The 15482-nt window shown below is 43.0% G+C and overlaps 1 protein-coding gene across 1 annotated transcript in view; it reads left to right on the top strand.

Moving 5' to 3' along the window:
• The window catches only part of BMPER (BMP binding endothelial regulator), a 190351-nt gene that overhangs the window by 97858 nt on the left and 77011 nt on the right, over window positions 1-15482 (top strand). The window contains exons 7-10 of the mRNA XM_063129831.1: window positions 631-730; window positions 5559-5668; window positions 7200-7340; window positions 11141-11245. Of these exons, the coding sequence (XP_062985901.1) occupies window positions 631-730; window positions 5559-5668; window positions 7200-7340; window positions 11141-11245 (456 nt within the window). The remainder of the gene's footprint in view (window positions 1-630; window positions 731-5558; window positions 5669-7199; window positions 7341-11140; window positions 11246-15482) is intronic.

Here is a 15482-nt window from a genome sequence, read left to right as displayed (position 1 = left end):
GGGAACATTCAAACATGCCAGTCCCCATCTGCATTCTGAAGTTTTTCCAGGCGTGTTCATTCACAGAGTGAGATACCGCGTGCAGAATTCAGTTTCCCAAAAATCTTGCTTCCTTATCGTTGTTGAGAAGATACACTTCAAAGTGCACAAGCTAGGCCGCTAAAATAAAAAATTTCATTGGTTGTGTGTTTAGCTTTGTTGCCTTGTCCTTCTGCATGAATAGCGAAACTAGGATAAATTATGCAAAATAAGAAAAGTCATGCGAATGTTTGTTTCTTTGAAAAATGTACTTTTGATGTGTTTTTATTTTGTTTTTATTCTATTTTATATTGTCCACTGCTCTGAAATTCTGAATGGGGAGCGGTATATAAGTATTGTAAATAAATAAAATAAATAAATGTGTGTATAATTTGTACAGATTAGAAAATTCAGGTTTCTTTAGTTCAGAATTTGGGCTGCCTGGATGCAGAGTACACAGAGCCCTGGGAATCTCAAGGAGCGTGCTGCATATCTTTCCTAAATGATAGCTTGTTGAAGTATATCTAGAGACATTTTGCTCAGACTACGTTGCATCCTTCTGTTGTCACCAGAGCATGTGTGTGTTCTCTAACTGCCCCTGTTTTCTTTTAGGGTGGCAGGACACAGTGTGTGCAAGAAGTGTGTCCCATTCTTTCATGTCCCCAGCATCTCAGTCACACGCCTCCCGGGCAGTGTTGCCCAAAATGTTTGGGTGAGTGGTTGTTTTCACAGGCATAATGCATGTACTACGTACACTTTTCACTAACATTTCACAGTATTTTGAGGAAGCTTTTGCAAACTTATGTAGTCTATTGCATTATTCAGGATAAAACTATAGACAGAATAGTTCAAAAAAGATGTCAATCTAACATAGAATAACAGTTAAAAATATATCTCTTGCAACATTATTATCCTTGTCATCACTGTTATTATTTTAATAATTTACACCTCACTTTTCTATAGCAGGAATAAGCCCAAATCTTTTTCATGTGTGTTTGATTTTTATAACTGTGGGATGTATCATGGCCTAAATCCAGATTTAGCTGCATGTAGCTGGGTTGGAAGCAGACCTCCCTGCCCCTCCTCACCACAGCGGCCCCTCCAGCCCCCTGAAAATGCTAAACTGAGGGTTGGGGGATCCTGCTGAACAGAATGAGCTGTGATGTGGGATGGGGAGGAGGGGGATTCCTGGAAATTGGGAAGAGGCAATGTCTGTGCGTGGAGCCCTTCCATCAGTGGAAGCCAGATCCTGGATCCAACCCCATATGCTTCAGAGAGTAAACATGGTGCTGTTTCTGGAAGATCTCTATTGGTAGTATCCACTGCGCTTCCCCTGATTTTGTTGTGCAAGCGGGCCTCACTGCTTGCACAAGGGGGATTTATTGCTTCATAGAGCAAGCCCCGAAATGAGTGGAAACACTCATTTCCAGGTCATGTCCAGTTGACAGAGCTCTGTTTATGTGAGCACCGCTGATATGCCCCATTTCTGCTCATTTCCAGTTCCTACCTGAAGAGCTAAATTGCCTTGGGCAAATGGTGGGTCCTGAAGGCGCTTGGGCAGTGTTGGCTACTGGCCTATATATGCATCTCCTTTTTCTTTCAAAATGAGAGCAGTGCTTCTGACACGATATGGGAATGACTCTTGAGGGGGCACACATGTCTCTTAAAATGGTGGTTGATTCTCCCTAAACATGAGGGAATGGGAATTGTGGGTTCAAAGCACTGTAGGCAAGCTCTCAGCCCGTAGCAGGAAAGGGCAGTTGCTATTTCTGTTTAGGCCTCCAGGCTTCTGTCCCAGTTATAGTGCAATCCTACACACGTCTACTCAGATGTAAGTCCTACTGAGTTCAATGGAGCTTACTTCCAGGTAAGTGGGTATAGGATTGCAGTCCTAATGGGCTAGCTTATCAGATCCCCTGCCAGCCCAATTTTCAGGTACATTATTTGTGCTATGAATCCAGGCAATATCTTTAAGGTCAGTCACAAAACCATGGTAGGGGAAGAAGTCTGGCCAGTTAAATTCTGATAGTTGCCTGAATTGTATATTCTGTCTAGATAACAAAACAATAACTTCCAGCAATAAAATCATCATCATCCCATCGCCACATGGATAGGTTTATGTATGTGATCATCTACTGCCCTGTCTTAAGACAGAAACGGCTGAATAGTAAAAGTCCACACAGAACATGTGTGTAAAAACGCCCTGTTCTTTGCGCTTTTTAAATGGAGCCAGCCTGATTGCACAAGTGACCCAAGCAAGATTGTTGGCACTGAGAATGTAGTAGTGTGCTAGTCGAAAGGTGTGCCCCGGGATCCGTAGGCCAGCAGCAGCAGCGCTGTTTCCCCTGCTCTGTTGCAAGAGAGCAGGAGGCACATCTCTTGCGTTTGGCAGTGCATCTGCTTGGGTCGGCACAATGTCTTGTGTCTAGATGTATCTGCAGTCTAAATTGGAGATGGAATGATACAACTGGCTTTGGGGAGGATACCACTGAGCACCAAGCGAGAGGCTTTGCAAGTGAATAAACTAGGTAACTCATTTAGCGTTTCCAGCCTCGCCAGACCAATATAATGTGTCTTCATGCAATGTACAGCAATGCAAAGGATGTGTTGTCCCATATGGGATTTCTGAACATCTTGAACTGATTTTCATAGGACAGTCTTGGCGTTGACTGGGATTTTTCATATCCTGCAAGACTTGGCTGGCATGCCATAAAAGTTGTACTGAATTATCTTCTGGGCTGGTGCACATCATCACTTAGTGATTACTGCTTTCTAACTCAAAACATTACATCAAGGAGATTGTTCTGCAGGATGTGCTGAGCCATTTTAAAGTCGTGTGCTTGTTGTAAGGATTGACTTTATCATTGCAGGTGGGGATCATTTGAATGTCTGTTTACAGCAGATGAGATTTGTTAAAGGCACACTGTCTCTGAATCAAAGTGCCCCAATACATTACAACGAAACCCTGACAGCCAGGGCACAGCTCTTATACCAGGAACATAGGCACACATACTGATTTGCTCACATATATGAGCTCTGCCATGTGTGTAAGTGCTGTGATGCACTTCAAGAATCTGTTTAGATGTCGAGCAGTATATACGTGTTGTGAATAAATACAATAAGAGCTCTGCACAGGCAGGGTGTGCACCCCCGTTCTCTTCAGCCTTGGGGGATGCTCATAACCCTTTTGTATATGTGGAGCATTCCATGGCACTGTGGAATATGAGAGACCCTCTGCTCCCAAGGAACTCTGAGTAGTCTATTAGAACTCCCTGAATTTGTTTTTCATTCTAAAAGCAGGTTCCTGAATTTTTTTAGCCCCTGCATGTGTTTGTTGATGTCAAAGCTGATGCCTTCAGCTTCCCAAATCCCCAATTTTCAGTCTCTCAAGTGTATATGAGCTACATGTACTAAAATTTCTGGCATCACTTTCCCCCCCTAGCGCTGCCACTTCCTTTCTTCCTCTCTCTCTCTCTCTCTCTCTCTCTCTGTGTGCGTGTGTGTCTGTCTCTCTCTGTCTTTCCCCTCATGTGACAGAGAGAGGACAGATGGTAGCATGCCTGCCTGCCTGCCTGGTAGGATCTGGCTTTTATTAGGAGTTGGTTTAGATAAGCAAAGAGGACAAAGGAAGCATTTCTCCACAAAGCGGATAGTCAAATTGCAAAATTCACTGCCACGAGATGTTGTGACAGCACCAACTTGGGTAACTTTATGAATTGTCTACGCCTCTTTGATAGAGATGCTATCACTGGGCACCAATCATAATGGCTATATGCTAACTTCAGATTCAGATGTATTATGCTTCTGAATGCCAGTTTCTGGGATACAACAGTGGGACAAATAGTGCTGCATATCATGCTTATGGGCTTCCCATGGGTAATTTTAGGCCCTGGGCATCATGGTTTTATGGAGGTCCCCTTTAGATATCCATGTTTATTACTTCATTTGTGAAACACACAAGTAATACTTTGCTTCTTCACCCACCCCCGGCACTGCCATGTGCTTCTACATTCCTGATATATTAGATCAAGAGTGGCTACTACTCCTGATGGCTATATGCTACCTTCAGTATCAGAAGCATATGCCTATGTACACCAGTTGCTGGGGAACATGGGTGGGAGAGTGCTATTGCACTCATGTCGTACTTGTGGGTTCTCCCATGGTGAACAGAATCCTGGACTAGATGGACCCTTGGTCTGATCCAGCAGGGCTCTTCTTACGTTCTTAAGAACAGAACAGTTTACCAACCAGGGATGGGGGGGGGGATCCTGATGTGCAGTCTTGCATCTTAAACTCACTTAAATCAGAGCACCAGCCGGATGACAGGAATAAATAGGGTTTCCTTCTGCTGCCCTGGTGCCTTCATAACTCAGCACTGTCTGGGGGCTGGACTTTGGCGCCAGGATCTAGCCCTGGTCTTAAGTTCTTAAAACAATTTCAGGAGATCCTTGCTCCCTTTCTCAGACTCTCTATAGACTGAGAGTGGGGGCACATGTCCACCTGCCCAGCAGCCTTTTCAGGCTGTTGCCCATTCTTTTAATTGAGCCAATGTGCCCCATGGTCATGTGTGCGATAATGTGAAGAGGATGAAATCTGGAAAATGTGGAAGGCTTTCTTTATATCCTGGAGAGAGAGAGAGAGAGCTCTGAGCAAATATGCCCCCTCACAATGGCTTCCTGATCCTTTATATATACTTCTATCCAAACCTCTCCAACAAATCTGCTGTGTTGTGCTGGTGGATCTGCTAGACAACAACCTGCGGAGCCTCTTGGCATATTATGCTTTGTTATTAGTTCTGTCACCTCCTGTAAAAATCCCTAGAACAACCCCCCCTCAAATGTTACGCTTAAGTAACCATTCATCGTGGAATTCTATGATTCCATTCAAGTTGGGTGAGTGAGGAAAGCCACCTTTCCCTCACTTCATCTCCCCACAAACCTGCAACAAAAGGACCTTCCCCCACCAAGCCACCTTTCCTGATCCTCCCCTGGGCAACAAAAACAAGTGCCAAAGCCAAAATATTCCAAGCAGGTCAGAATAGAGGGGACGAGGCTACAGGGATCGGTGATCTGACTCAGTAATCGTATGTCCATAAATTGCTTTAGCGTTCAATGGAGCCTGATAGCCCTGATTTTGGAGGGGCTGTGAATCCATTCTGGGCTTTGGGCTCAGGGTTCTGCACCTCGGAGAGCTCCTTCAGGGTGCTGCCTGGTTCTGATTAAAACCCAGAATGGATTCACAGCCCCAGCGGAATCGGAACCACCAGCTGCCGCTGTTAGAATTCCTCTGCTGCGCCAGTGATGTGACAGCTTTTCTAAAGTCATGTTATAGTTCCTCATCTTTGCTTCAGTTCATTGCGGTTTGTTAAACAAAATAACCTACTAGAAATAGATTAAAAACAGAGCAATACAGCCAGTGCTAGGTTGGTGCGGGGTGTGTGTGCGGGGAGCCTTGGTTTTGTGACAATAAGCACAGCTATCTTTGTTGGCAATGTGGCCGCTTTTCAACCACAATCTGTTTCTCTTGTTGCTTATATCCAGGACAGAGGAAAGTGTTCGATCTCCCATTTGGAAGCTGCCTCTTCCACAGCGATGTTTATGATAATGGAACCTCCTTTGTCTACGACAACTGTACGAAGTGTACATGTAGGGTGAGTCAGTATTACACCGTCCTTCATGGTGTTATTTTTAGGGCACAACATTGATATTCTTATAGTTTGGAGGCTAGAATGCTTGCTCCTTCTTCATGGTCACACACACACACACACACACACACACACACACACACACAGGTTATGCGCCTGAACGATCATTTGGAATATTCTAGAGCTGAACAGAATTTAGGTGGGCTGAGGTGGGGAATCCTCCTGTTATCTCTGACCAATGTTTGGAGATTCCCGCCCCAGTCCCAACCCCCCAATAGACTTCTGGTGGCAGAGTTTGGCCAGGGAGCCAAGCTTCCATGGGCCAGATGGGGAGCATCTACTAGGCTTGTGAGCTGGTGGTTTCCCTCCCCTGTTGTAAATAGCCAGGGCTTTGTAGAAGTGGAGAGGTAGGTCTTGCAGTTGGCTCCTAGGCCCACCATTCCTGACCATGGACCTTCTTCCTGCCTCCCCACCCCATGCATACTGCAGCTGCACGGACTCTTATTGTGTTGCTGCACCCTCCATTTTCTCAGCACCACCACCATGTAAAAGTACTGTGCATAGGGGTGTAGAGAGAAATTGAGGCAGGCTGCTCGCAAGAGGGAACAACTCAGCACAGCTCATCTTGAGTGGTTGCCATCTGGAATCTACTTGCACCCACACATCCTCTGCCAAGGCAAGCAGGCATGCAGATGCTCATTAGGAGGCTATGAGGCAGCTGCATGGGCCACCTGGCAGCCCTCTATGGGTTGCCTTTGCAGGTGGGGAGCAGGCAGACTATCAGCCCAAGAGTTCCCCACTGACAAAGGCAGGACATTGCTCCATTTCTGTGCAGACTGCAGAGGAGAGGCAGCCAGCATGGAAACTCAGTGTGCTGGCAGAGGAAGGACAGCATGCCCCATCCCTCCTCCGTCAGCACATTCTCTTTCTATGCCACCGCTTATCCTTAAAGCAGACCTGCATTACCTGTGAACCACCAAAGTAGATATAAGCAAGCAACCAAGTATTGGTCTATCTGATTTTGGAAAGCTACCTTGTACCTTTCCAGTCTTAGACAACCAGCAAAAACCCAGCATACATGGCTGGTGGGTTGTTTTCAGTTTGGTGGGTCAAATTAATGCACAAAATGTTGAACTTCGGCACTGGTAGCAGAAGAACAGTTGCCACTGAATTCTGGCAGCAAACCATAACGGTAAGCATAAAACGGCCAAATTTTGCTTTAAAATAAAACAAGCCTTTTAAAACTAAATTTGGCCTTTTTAAGCCACTGTTGCGATCTCGATAGCACATCAACAGTTGTTTTGCCACCGTTGCTGCTGCAGCAACCTTGGAGGCAGCGGTGGGTGGCCACCTTTAAGGCTGGTGGGGGTATGGGACACACACACATGGCCTGCATGGTGAATGTAGTTCACCCCTGGTCCAAACCAAGCCGTAGTGGAATAAATTGGCAACTGCTTAGTGTATCCAGCATTCATTAACTGTGGAGGGAATATCATCATCATCATCCATCTGTAGTTTCTTCCTTCTTTCCATGCAGAATTCCACTGTGGTGTGTAAGAAGAAATGTGCGCCTCCTGGGGAGTGCCTCAAAACCAAAGATCAGTGCTGCAAGGAGTGCGTGTCGTACATGTCTTCTGAGGAAGCAAAAGTGTGCAAGTTTGGCAACAAGTTCTTCCGGGTAAACGCCCTGAAAAGTGCCTCCTGGTCACCACTGCACCACTTGAATTATCAACCAGGCTGCCATGCAGTCCGGGTTGTGTGTTTTTATTTTCTAGCCGAATCCGCTCGATGCAGACAGGCCCCCACATAAGACATATAGATACAACATGGCTGGATTAGCCAGCCCTACAATCTTGTTGGCTGACTCTTTTCTCCCTGGGCAGACAACCAAGCCCCTGCCCTTTGCTATAAAATGCATTGAGTGATGCGATTCATTTTCTCCAGCAGATTCCTGATAGCCATGGAAAAGGTAGTTCTCTGTGGCCGGCAGGCAGCAGCCCAGCCGAAAGGGAACCTCCTCCTCCCACCCCCACCCCCAAGTGAGCCAATAGGAGCTTAATCTGCTTTTCTGGATATAATTCAATACACAGTTATAAGTACAGACAGTGTTTTATGGATTGGGAAGACGTGTGGTAATAATCTACTCCTGCCCTCCACCCACACAAGGTCATTGGGGATTCCCTCCAAAACACTTCCCATATTATTGGGCGCTTGTTTGTTTTTTCAAGTGGTGCAGGGTTTCGCTCTCCCCCCACAACTCTCTGTTGGAACTGATTTCTGTCACTGTGCGGACCATCTGTGTGTTGAGAGATCCTGGGATCAGATGAAAAGTTAAATCCCTTATGCAAACAGTATTTACCCAGCCAATGCTGCTTTTCATTAATTTGCATTTTCCCTTTTGCACAAAGCTGCAATGTATGTAGGTCCTGGAAACCCTGTTTACAATAAATTGAAAAGAACTACTATCTATTCTGACAGTGCTCACACACAGAAGAAGCATTAGAGACTCAACCAATTGTTATCTCTTTAACTTCAAGCTCTATCAGACCAGCATTTTATTGCACACTCATTACTGGGCACTCACGGATTTTCGCGGGTCCCTCTCACAATGTTGCCTGCTTCCTGCACGCCTCCCGCCCCTTCTAGCCTTCTTCACGTGACATTAAAACACCCCAGTAAAGCCAACTTATTTTTAAAGATGGAAGTTGCTGCTATCTCCTGCTGTGTGCAGGAGAAGCAGCGTGATCAAAATGTCCCACTGAATGTCCCACACGCTCGTTACTTCAAATATTGATAGAACTTCTTTTCTTTATCAACAAGCTACACTGTTGTCTAGCCTGCAACTCTATTCTTTTTTCTTTTAGTCCTCACTTTCTGCATAAGAGCTTCTATAGTGACAGACCGCACTTTCTAGGACATATCTCTATATACAGCACCATAGGCATAAGAAATCAAGTGCGCAGAGAATATCTACTTCTTGCTCGTCACCCACAGAGATGGCCCAAGGTACTGCATTGCCAGAGAGGGAAAATCCCAGTGGTACCCCTCCCCGGGACCACAATCCTCTGGGTCTATTCCCCTGTTCAGGTTCTCTTGTACAGTATTTGTTCATCTTAGGCTGGCTTTCACAGGAAAAATTCCCAATGAACTGTTTCCCACGAGTCTGAGTTGTCTTCTCCCACTCATAATGGTACCCAACATCTACTACTTGAAGTAGTGAGGGACAAACATGTGGGCGGAGAAGTGACGGTAAGCAAACGTAATTTGCCCTTATGTGATGATGCTCTTACTTTATTTATTATTTATTTATGACATTTATATACCGCCACATAGCCGAAGTGCTCTGGGCAGTTTACAAAAGATTAGAAACATTAAAGACGGTATACAAAATTTAAAACCATAAAAACAGACAATATACACAAAGACAACATACATCTAAAACCAAACCTAGAAAACAGACCCAGGGTTAATTAAAATCTCATCACACGCAGCTAAATGCCTGGGCCAAGCGAAAAAAGTCTTGACCTGGTGTCGAAAAGATAGCATACAAAACATAGCAAAAGCTGCGCAAAAGCTGGGAAGCCACCAAATGATTGATGGTCAGGATAGGGCTGGGGGTGGGGATGCATGGCTGTCTAGGGAAGGAGAAGGTCTGGTTTTGGCTTCTGGGCCTCAGGTTTCCCATCTGCATCACTGATCTAGAGAAAGAGAGAGAAGAGAGTCCTTGTGATTTTCATATTGACTGGATCCAAAGACCTCCTTGAAGTTTACCCATGGGCTTGACCTTTTTCACTTTGAACAGCAGACTCACTGGGATTTTCTCTCTCTGGCAACACCATATCTTGAGCCATCTCTGTAGGTAAGTGGCAAAAAGCAGATATTCTCTGCACCCTTGATTTCTTATGCCTATGGTGCCGTATACAGAGATATGTGCTAGAAAGTGCGGTCTGTCACTATAGAAGCTCTTATGCAGGAAGTGAGGACTAAAAGAAAAAAAATAGAGAGTTGCAGGCTAGACAACTGTGTAGCTTATTGATAAAAAAAAAAAGTTCTATCAATATTTGAAGTAACCAAAGGTGTCCCAGTGTAATGTTTCCTGGCAATAGAATGTGTGTGTAAATGGACATTGCTGAGGGTTTCACTGAATGGAAGACATAAGGCAATATCCCATGGGGCCACTCTGCCTCCACTGGTTCTGTTGAACTCTCAGGATTTTTGAGCTTCTAAAAATCACCCTGAGAACAAGCAGAAATGCTTGTTCCTAGATTGGGACAGGTTAGCAGAGCTCCCTTCTGGAAGTTCCGCTTACCATCTGGAAATGGGTGTTGGGGGTTATTTTCAGAGGCATGAAGGCCCCATTGCATGTTCGGTGGTTCCTGTGACCACACTGGCACAATAAAATACTACCCGTACTTTCTCAGAAAAGGTAAACAGTAAGAAAAGTAATAGTAGTTGTAACATTTTATTGTGCAACCATAAGTTGTCACAACATGAAATTATAACAGTTATATAAAACAAACGACGTGAAGGAAAAAATAGACAGTTCTTAAATATTGTTAACAATATTGATTTTTTTAAAATTGCCTTACTCCATCTCCTGGAATCTCTGTTGTAGTCCAGATCATACTAAGCCATAACACTGCTTTGTATCTATCTGCCCCACCTTCATTGTATTCCAATAAATCAAAAGCTTCCATATGCTGGCTGTAAAAGGTCTAGTGCGGAACCACTGGTGGGTGAGAGAATGCTTTAAGAACCTCATTTGGCACATGCAGTCCATAAGGAAGTGAGCCAGGGCATTACTAAAGCAACACTTTGGAGTCACAGAGCCTTTGGAAGGGAGGGGTACAGTCAAACATATCTGTACCTGCTAGAATGTAGGTAATTTTTCCCCTCTGTATCTGTTCTAAACATTTTCAGATGTTTAGTAGATCGGGTGTCTGCCTTAGCACTGTAAGTAATCTGAATTTGAATTCCATATTAAGTACATTCCTGGATTAAAGCGGAACGATGCCACATCTGGGAATAAATGCTCTGTGTCCTGACATCTTAATCAAATAGTTTCACATGCAATAACTTAAACATGCCAATCACAGTGGCCACATTGAATCAGATTTTTCTAATTAGGTCATCTCAAATGAGGCAGTCATGATACCGGGTGATCGCAATGTGCTTGTTTTTCAGGAGAAAACGCAGCTAATCAGGTTGTTGATAGGAAATTCTAATGTATCTTCATTAAGTGTGGAATAATACTCTCCTATCTGGAAGGACGGGAGTGAAAAATTATCCCTGATGAGTTTCTGTCCTTAATCCAACTGGGTGGAGATGGACACCTCATAACTGATTTAGACTAAACAATGACATAACTCCAATAGGGAGAACGTTGCTTTTCCCCTTGTATAACAGGATGATGCATTATTGGAACAGCTTCCTTCTGCTGCCCCAGCTGATGGCTATATCATGTTCTCTCTCCTGCAGGATGGAGAGATGTGGTCCTCCGTTAACTGCACCATCTGTGCTTGTGTGAAAGGCAAGACAGAGTGTCGCAAGAAGCAGTGCATTCCAGTCAGCAGCTGCCCTCATGTGAGTGTAACAATGAGTATGTTTTTTTTCTTTCTTCTGTTTATAAATTGATGGGGCTTTTTAGTCGAAAATTTGGCAAGCTTGGGGAAAAGGAGAACCATAATTAGACTTCTGGTTCTGTGACAGAGTAAAATATCCAGAGCAGTATAGCATAGCTTTTCTTCATTATTTCTTACAATTTGTCTGTTTTCCTCTAAGCATTACTCTCCAGTCCAGTGACTTTCCTAGTCCCATTTTTGCATAATTTATTTTTCCATTTGTGCTTGGAAGTGTCCCTTTAAAAATATTTGGTCTTAAGTGGCTTCCAGATGAGGGTTTTAATTGTACAATTGCACAACTCTCCCGTGTTTTCCCATCGCTTCTTCCATCTTTTTCCTTACAACCAAAAATCATTAAGGAGGGAAAAATGGAATAATGGCACAGTGCCTTTTGACTGGTAGCTCTAGGAGCCATCTATCTGGAAGCACCGTTACTTGTAAATATGCCTTATTAATTTCAGTGAAATTTGTTTGCTTTCATGTGTGTTAAGAATTGCAGCATAAGTTATTAATCTGCTCCTACTGGTGGAGATGAATGAACAGTTTTATGTTGTCCAAATACTGGGCTGGTTCATACATTTTGCCAGTACTACTGAATTTCCTACAGATAAATGCCCTCAGATTTGCATTCATCCATTTTGCATGGGGAAAGTAGAACATGTGTCCCCATTTGCATGGGGAAAATAGTATTCCAGTGCCTCTCTGCGTACAGTTGAGGTCATGATCACTCAACTTCTTTGTGAATGACATTTCTATTGCCCTTTCCTAAACTCAAGGTAGCATATATAAAATCGACACAATATTGATTAGAACAGCATAAAAACAATGCCACAAAAATAGTGACTATGTCATTAAGCTCCACCTGTTAATTCCTTCCCTTTTAGAGATACCAAAGTTGCAGAAATACTAGGTACATGTGTACATCTGAGTTACAGGCTCTTTCCGCCCCAGGAAGCTGAGAAAAAGTATGCTGAAGCACATGTAGAAAATCGGGTGTATGGGTTGGTTCTATGTCAGCAAAACTGAAAAAAAGAACAGTTTATATTTTTTTTCTAATTTAGTCTTTTGATTCAAATATTTCCAAAATAGGGTGATGGAATCATATTCGATTAGGATTTAGGATCATTTTCTAAACTTCGCCAACGTACCTTTTCTAGTGTTCTTATGAGAATGACAGAATTAGTATGTATGGCTTATACATGTGTGAACTCTACCTTATTACAGTGTCTGTAGTTATTCTGTGCTCAGGAAAAAAAGACATGGTCTCACCAAAAATAATTAGGCTGTTTCGCAGTTTTTTCAGTGGATGTTCCTCAGAGCCATGCACCATAAAAACACCATGTCATCAGCCATAATGGACTGCACTCATCTGAAACAGCCTCATGTTACTTCCCAGCAAAAAACACTTCCTGTTGGTTTTGAGTTAAGACTGCTTAAGTAATCTAATACTAGTCTTTATTTGTGGGAGTGGGGTGGGGGAGGGAATGAAGCTATAACATTGCATCTAAATCCATTAGGTATTGAAAAAATCTTTTTAAAATAATAATAATCAGAAACTCAATAGCATAGTAGATTCTATTGGATGTTAATAAAAAAATTACCTTACAGTGATCATTATGTGAGGCTACCAGTGGCCCTGTGCTTTGTTACCAGACCAACCTAGCTCTGCTAAGAAACCAGAATTTTTGAAGTTGGCAACTCTAATTATTCCAGACTGGTTTGGTTTCACAGGGTGGTGGTGGTGGAGGTGGGTGGGTGTCACTGTTAGCAAGTGGGACCTATAACAACATAATGCAGTATGGAGTGCTCCTATTGAGGTTTCCAGTCACTTCCATTTCCAGTTTTTCTCCATCAGTCCACTAGTATTCTATGCTCAGTCTTCATAATTTAACTTGATTTAAGCATCTTTATCTTGCTTGTCACTTAAAAACAGGAGTAACTTAAAAACAGTCAATAAAAACAAGACAGTCCCTGTCTGTTAGCTTACAAACGAAAAACAACATGATACATGGTGAAGGAAAAGGAATGGACTGTTTTGGCTCCCCCCCCCCCCCCAAATATATTTTGTAATTCTGTAAACCTTGTGCATGGATTATGCCGTTTTGCCTACATAAAGAGCACCACTTGGAGAATTGAGTTTGCTATTAGTATATATGAAATTCATTGAACAAAAAAACTATAGTTTACAAAACAACATTAAGGCTCTACAGCTTTCAACCAAACACCAAAAAGCACGGAAATTGGGAGTTAAGGCTCACAAGTCTTAATGCCACGTCCTCCCTAAGGAGGCAGAAAGTGCCAATGAAATGCTCATTCTCCCAAAGCAGATAAACCATGAGGGCAGGATGGAGGATATGATATGCAGAGGTGACTGTGGGGCTGTGAAAAATTGATGACGAACAACTTAGGGCCACCTACTTCTCTCTTTTTTAGAGCATCTCCTTATGTTGAGAGTTGCTACGCAATACATGTGATGGGCACCAGGTTGGGGAATGCTGTTCTAGAGAAAGGGCAGGCAGAATTTAGATCTCCAGATGTTTTGGAGTCTAACTCATAAAAAATCCCTACCAGCATGGGCAGTGATCAGTAATGCTTGGAGTTGATGTCCAAAACATCAGGATAGATCTATTTTGTGCGCACATCTGTTCTAAAGTATCATGTTTTCCAGCATTAAGATATGTGATCCATCAAAGAACTCCAAAACAGATGCATCACTTTAAATAGACTGTCTTAAACCAATGAATTAATCTTGAATACCTAATCCAGACAGTTCTTCAGATGTCAACATTAGTTTTCAACACATGGCATAGGTTGTCTATTTATTGAATATCAGATATATGGTGTTAGGGGACTAAGATAGAGGATTTTTCTTACATGTTCAGCAGTTGAGATCAAAGGATAACGACCAAAACCTGAAAGTGCCTGGCACATGCTCTGGTTCTAGACCTGTAACGGATAGTGTCCCTTTTGTCATCAATCACGTTGCTATATGGGAGATGTGTATGAGAGAAAAGTATTGGGCAGACCCTGCATTTGGGAAGACTATAGAACAGTGTTCCTCAACCTGTGGCCCTCCAGATGTTTGAGATTACAAGTCCCGCCATTCCTGACCATGGGACATACTGACTTGCAATGATGGGAGTTGTAGTTCAGCACCTTTGGAGGGCACCAGGTTGGGGAAAGGCTGCTCTAAAAAAAAGAGAGAGAAGTAGGTTGCCCTAAGGAAGCATTTCATGTTTTGTGTCTGTATTTGGAGACAACTTGAAAAAATATTCTACTGGAATTAAAAATCCCTGATTAATTCTGGAAGCACACAAGATGATACAGGAAAATATTCTATATTAGAATAAGTTACAGTTTGTTGGTTAGTATAGCTCATTTTATGCTACATGCTTTTTCTTCCTGGGCAGCCCTTCAGATAGAGGATGCCTTCAAAATAGAGGACTGTTTTCTGATAGTAAAAGCGGACGCATGGTCACTTATAGAGGATTCCATGTTCATGGTGCTTCTTCCCTGGATGACTGTGGGGAAAGCCAAATACATGTTAGGAGAGGTGAAATAGATGTGTAGGCCACTGGGCAATGTGTAATATCATATGATGTCTGATGGCACATAGAAACCTTATGGTATGCTGAGCAGGTCCAACCCTTCTCTGAGACCATTTTGGATATCCAGGTTGTTTAGCCAATTGCTTGAAAACAGACCACCGAAATCCAGTGTGTAGGCCTCTGCATTCAGCAGGAATGATTTTGGGAGATTTATTGTATGGATATATTTTGAACCTATGAACTTGAGGTGAGTTTCAAATTCATTCAGGGCATGTTGTCCCATGCCTAACACAGACAGCATTAAATTTTTATACACATCTGTTATTCTTACAAACAAACAAAAAGAGAAGTGACTGGTCACACACCAGTGCCAAATGAGGCACAAAACAACAGCAGCTGCTCCTGTTGCACAATGGAACAACAACAAAAAAATCCTAATTAGTTTTGTCTTTTAAAAAGAAGGAAAAGAAAGGGAAGGGGGGAAGGGAAGGGAAGAAGAGAAAGAAAGAAAGAAAGAAAGAGAAGGAAGGAAGGAAAGAAAGAAAAGGGAAAATCTTGGATATAAAATTGAAGTACTAAAAAAGGAAGGGAAGAAAAAGTTCCTACAAAAATCATATATTCTCAAATGTGGTCTGCTTATAAATATTCATG

This window comes from Elgaria multicarinata, chromosome 1, assembly GCF_023053635.1.
Source record: "Elgaria multicarinata webbii isolate HBS135686 ecotype San Diego chromosome 1, rElgMul1.1.pri, whole genome shotgun sequence".
NCBI classification, from domain to species: domain Eukaryota; kingdom Metazoa; phylum Chordata; class Lepidosauria; order Squamata; family Anguidae; genus Elgaria; species Elgaria multicarinata.
This window is presented reverse-complemented; position numbering and strand designations above follow the sequence as displayed.